General features: G+C 38.3%; 1 protein-coding gene across 1 annotated transcript; it reads left to right on the plus strand.

Annotated features, from left to right (window-relative positions):
- The first annotated feature begins 510 nt into the window (after window positions 1-510).
- On the plus strand, window positions 511-5502 carry LOC106327528 (urease). Its single transcript, XM_013765688.1, has 18 exons — window positions 511-861; window positions 952-1025; window positions 1109-1154; window positions 1264-1369; window positions 1659-1801; window positions 1885-1995; window positions 2090-2253; window positions 2330-2711; window positions 2787-2895; window positions 3010-3149; window positions 3233-3370; window positions 3453-3544; window positions 3706-3835; window positions 3925-4083; window positions 4344-4511; window positions 4709-4843; window positions 4948-5019; window positions 5108-5502. Exons 1-18 carry the CDS (start codon window positions 736-738, stop codon window positions 5327-5329), a joined length of 2517 nt encoding a protein of 838 aa, XP_013621142.1. The 5' UTR covers window positions 511-735; the 3' UTR covers window positions 5330-5502.
- The last annotated feature ends 379 nt before the right edge of the window (window positions 5503-5881 follow it).

Raw genomic sequence — 5881 nt, forward strand, 5'->3', positions numbered from 1 at the left:
AGGAAAGATCACGCATCAGATGCGTAGACTGAAGAAACCTCCACTGAGGTTCACATCAGGAGGAGTAGTACGTGTTGTACTCTTTTTCCTTCATCATATTTTTGTCCCACTGGGTTTTTCATGATAAGGTTTTAATGAGACAACATTAAGCGTATTACAATCTCTGAATGGTTATGACATCCAAAGGGGAGTGTTATAAATCAATTAGTGGATGTCCATAACCGGCCCGGTCCATAACCGGCTCATACACCTAGAGAGAGAGGCGGCTTGGAGAAAATGAAACCATCTTTCTTTTTCTTTGTAATTGTTATCTTTCCATTATTATGTATTAATAGTTTTCCTAATCCTAGTGGATTTAAATTTTGGATACTTTCCTTTTTACTTATCTTGTAATCCCTTATATAATGGAACACTTATTCATTAATGATAAATAGAAACATTCAGTTCTCAAACCTTCGTTTTAAAACAGTTTATTAGTTGTTGGGAAGCACTACCTACCACTCCTTTTCAAACTGTTATCTTTTATAAGAAAGAGAATCTTTGCAACCCCCAAAAGAAGGGGGAATCCGAACCTATGACACACTCATCTATGCGTTCTATTATTGAACTCACGAGACTGGGAAGCTTTGCGAATCACCGACAGGCAAACTTAATCTCTTACCCAGTCAGGTTTTTGTCCGGACATCGATCTGTCCCTGTTCGTGGACTTCCTACATTCCTGATTAGATCTGGAAAATGAAGTTGTTGCCGCGGGAGATCGAGAAGTTAGGGCTTCATCAAGCTGGTTTCCTCGCTCAGAAGCGTCTTGCTCGTGGTATTAGGCTCAACTACACTGAAGCTGTAGCCCTCATTGCCACTCAGGTATCCTCTGTTTCGACATAGATAGAGTCAAGATGTATACTAGTAGTGCCTCATCATTTGAATTGTTTTTGTTCAAATCTGGTTGTGTAGATTCTTGAGTTTGTTCGTGATGGTGATAAAAGCGTGGCTGAGCTCATGGAACTTGGCAGACAACTTTTAGGAAGGTGATATAGGATGATGAACTCTATATATAAGTCAACGATGATTCTTTAATCTTGAATACTATTTGCATTCTTGTTTGTAACAGGAGACAGGTTCTTCCTGCTGTTGTACATCTTCTGTATACAGTTCAGGTGTTTGTTTCATTAATTCTCAATTGCTTTTTTTTTTTATGTTGCTTATTTTTTGGCTTTTCTTTAGGACGTGTGTCAAGTTTGTTGTAACTAGTTAAGGTGCTTTTAGGTCGAAGGGACATTTCATGATGGTACAAAGCTAATCACCGTTCATGAACCCATTTCTCGTGAAGACGGCAACCTTGAATTAGCTCTACATGGATCTTTCCTTCCAGGTTCGTGGTTTTGATCGTTTTCATTCTACGGTTTCATGGAACACTTTGCTTAGAGTGAATACACTTCTTTAGGTCATTCCAGATTTTAAATTAGCCTAACACCATCCCTACATTGATGTGTATTGAATTGACATATATATTTTTTTTCCTACACAAAGTGTGTCCTTCTACGCGTTAGAAGCTTAGGAGAAACCAACTTAGGTTATCTATTTCATGCCAAACAGAAGTTAAATCCACGTTAGTAAATATGCTTTATGTGGACAGATTATGATATATGATTATTTTGCAGTCCCTTCACTGGATAAATTTCCTGAAGCTCATGATGAAGTCATTCCTGGTAATATAACATATGGAGATGGAAGTATAATAATAAATCATGGAAGGAAAGCTATAGTCCTGAAAATCGTCAACACTGGGGACAGACCAGTACAGGTTTCTTCATTTTCTACTCAACTCTCATTGGTTTTATAAAGATAAAGTTCATTTTCACTTAATTTTTCAGTCTCTCTTTTCAGGTTGGGAGTCACTACCATTTCATTGAAGTGAATCCATTGTTGGTGTTTGACAGACGCAGAGCTCTCGGTATGCGTCTAAACATACCAGCTGGAACAGCTGTACGGTTTGAGGTTCGATTTCTGAACATATATCTCTTGTTTCTTGCCTATAAGTAAGATGAGCTTTAAGTCCTACCATTATTGAAAATTTCTGTGCTTTTCGCAGCCAGGAGAAAGGAAAAGCGTTGTACTTGTGAATATTGGTGGAAACAAAGTGATAAGAGGAGGAAATGGAATTGTTGACGGCCCGGTTGATGATGCCAACTGGACAGTTTTGATGGAAACCATGGAGAGGAGAGGCTTCAGACACCTAGAAGAAGGGGATGCTAGGTTAAGTCCTAGTTATTTTGTTTCTTTACTTGCTATATTCAACTAAAATTCAAGTTTTAATTGGTTTCTTTTGCAGTGAGGGGATCTCAGGAGAAGATCCTACATTTACTACTACACTTTCTCGTGAAAAGTATGCAAATATGTATGGTCCTACCACTGGTGACAAGCTGAGGCTAGGTGACACCAATTTATATGCAAGAATAGAGAAAGATTACACCGTTTATGGCGATGAATGCGTATTTGGAGGTGGGAAAGTTCTGAGAGAAGGCATGGGTCAAGGAATAGAGCATTCTGATGCTCTTCTTTCCTTGGATACTGTTATTACCAATAGTGTGATAATTGATTACTCAGGAATATATAAGGCAGATATTGGTATTAAAAATGGTTATATCATCGGTATTGGGAAGGCAGGCAATCCAGATACCATGCATGGTGTGCAGAGCAATATGCTTATTGGGGTAATTTAGCTCACTATTTAAAACACAGTAAATATCACTGTGGGCTGCTTATAAATGTCTTGTTTATTTCCTTAGGCTAAGACTGAGGTTATTGCTGGAGAAGAGATGATTGTAACTGCAGGAGCTATAGATTGTCATGTGCATTTCATATGTCCTCAATTGGTATATGAAGCAGTGTCTAGCGGTGAGCAAGATTAGTCTTACTGCATATATACTCTCCTTGAACATATTATGGCATTTGTAATTATCTTTGGACTCTGATTTTGATCACTTGCCTCTATTTCATAATTATCTTTAGGCATTACAACTATGGTTGGAGGAGGAACAGGGCCTGCTTATGGTACACGTGCTACTACCTGCACCCCTTCTCCGTTCGATATGAAGTTGATGCTGCAGTCTACAGATAGTCTTCCTCTAAACTTTGGGTTTACAGGGAAGGTGTGATATGTTTTCCTTTTTGGTAATTATATGCTTGTTATCTGGCTAGACCTCTTACGGTTAGCAAATGTATCGTTGTTTAGGGAAACACATCTAAACCCTTGGAGCTTCGTCAGATACTGGAGGCTGGGGCAATGGGGTTGAAGCTCCATGAGGACTGGGGAACTACTCCTGCTGCTATAGACAACTGTTTATCTGTTGCAGAAGAATATGATATCCAAGTCTTATCTTTACCTTGACATATTATTTTAAGAAACTAAATAAGCAGTTTCCAAATATACTCAAATGGTTTGGATTTGACAGGTGAACATACATACTGACACCTTAAACGAATCTGGTTTTGTGGAGCGCACAATAGATGCATTTCGAGGGAGAACAATACATACATACCACAGGTTCATCAGCATCTCACCCCTTCATACACCTTTCAGATGATTGCTTCTTAATATTAGTTAAGAGGTGTAATTGGCAGATATAACTAAATATGTTTACAATACTATTATATTTGAAGCAATTACTGAAGTTGTATATTTGTTTATTGAATCCTTCTAAACAGCGAAGGTGCTGGTGGTGGACATGCACCTGATATCATCAGAGTTTGTGGTGTAAAAAATGTACTCCCCTCATCAACTAACCCAACACGGCCGTATACCAAAAATACCATAGATGAACATCTTGATATGTTGGTATGAGAATTTAATATAAGTATAACCACTGATGGTGAATTAATTTACTTATTTGTCTTGTTAATAACCTCGTATGCAAACACAAGCAGATGGTGTGCCATCACCTTGACAAGAACATCCCAGAAGATGTAGCTTTTGCTGAATCAAGGATAAGAGCTGAAACAATAGCAGCAGAGGACATTTTGCATGATATGGGAGCAATCAGCATTATTTCCTCTGACTCACAAGCAATGGGTCGCATTGGAGAGGTTCATTCCTTTAAACCATAAAACATTTTTTGTGAAATCAATAATTGAGATTCTAGGTTCTGAGAAGTAGCTATTTCACCCTTTGCTAGACTTTATTTTAGCCAAAAACTCCATACAGAAATTTATTATGGAGAATTCTTCACTCTCTGTTCCATAGTATTCAAATTATTTAAAGGGCAGATGATCTGCAGAGATTGCTTACCTTGTGTCATGCTCCTAGTCTTTGCATAAAGTAACTGTGGTATCCTTCTCTTGTGAAGGTAATAAGCAGAACTTGGCAGACTGCTGACAAGATGAAGGCTCAGAGGAGAGTGATTGGTTCTAGCACAGCTGGTGATGATAACGCGAGGATAAAGAGATACATTGCAAAGTACACTATAAACCCAGCTATTGCCAACGGGTTTTCTGACTTAATTGGCTCCGTTGAGGTATGCTAATATTTTCCTGTGGCAAGTTTTTAGTTCCTAGATCAATAGATGCCAAAACTGTGTGAAACATCTTTTCTCATGCACAAATGTAACTGCATTCTGTAATGAGAGGGCTATAGGATTTGGTATCATCCAAGCATGTAGCCACTTAACCTCAGTGTTTTTTTTTTTTTTTGAAAAAATGTGTTACTCTGCAGGAGAAGAAGCTGGCTGATCTGGTTTTGTGGAAGCCAGCTTTCTTCGGAGCAAAACCAGAAATGATTATTAAAGGTGGAAATATAGCTTGGGCTAATATGGGTGATGCAAATGCTAGCATACCCACTCCGGAGCCGGTAATCATCACTGACTACTATTGTATTAAAGTGCACCACACTTATCTAGTGGATTAAAAAAAAGTCAACACTGTTTGCTTTTTTTTTTAATATTATGACTCTAGGTCATATCAAGACCTATGTTTGGTGCATTTGGAAAGGCTGGAAGTGAAAACTCTGTTGCATTTGTCAGCAAGGCAAGGACTCTTATCATACAATATAATATTCCTTTCTTTCTCCTCCTGATTTTGGATTCAGTTAGTTTCTTTATTTTACCAAACACAGGCTGCCTTGAGAAACGGGGTAAAAGAAGTATATGGACTGAAGAAGAGGGTTGTAGCCGTATCCAACGTGAGGCAGCTCACAAAACTCGACATGAAGCTGAATGATGCGCTTCCAAACATCACCGTGGACCCAGAGACATACGTTGTGACGGCAGATGGTGAGGTACTTTCGTGTGCGCCAGCCATTGCAGTCCCTCTCTCCCGGAACTATTTCCTCTTTTAAGGTTGTAATTTGCTTTGTGGGTCATAGGCACTGCTAACTAAATTGAAACACACCTAAAGCATTATTGCAAGCATACACATAGGTGCTGGATTTGTAATAATAATAGCTTCTCTGAAGAAATTTTTTTCCTAAAAATGAGAGAAGCAAATATAAATTGGAGAGCAATTTTTGGATTGGGTTGAAACAATTTTTTTTTATATAAGAAAGAGATCAATGCAATTAGACTCTGTTTAGTCTTTGATTTTTTGAGAAATGAGTTGAATGGATATTAGCATTACAATTATTTATAAGAAGCTGTTGATTCGTTTGCTACTAAATTTATAGTTTTTAAAAACTTAATTTTCTCTCTACTATCCCCTCAGTCGTCAAGCTTTTTTGGTAGATTTCTGCCTCTCCGGTGTTTGTCGCTCCTAGACAACATCGGAGAAGGCCTCCGTTTTTTTTTATGCTTCGTTTTGATTCAACTCATGTGTGTTTCCATGGAGTGTTTTGAGTTTGGATCAGCAGTTACGGATATGGTGTGTCTCTCCATCGTCGATGGCTGGTAAAGGA

The sequence above is a fragment of the Brassica oleracea genome, chromosome C2 (genome assembly GCF_000695525.1).
Source record: "Brassica oleracea var. oleracea cultivar TO1000 chromosome C2, BOL, whole genome shotgun sequence".
Taxonomy (NCBI): Eukaryota; Viridiplantae; Streptophyta; class Magnoliopsida; order Brassicales; family Brassicaceae; genus Brassica; species Brassica oleracea.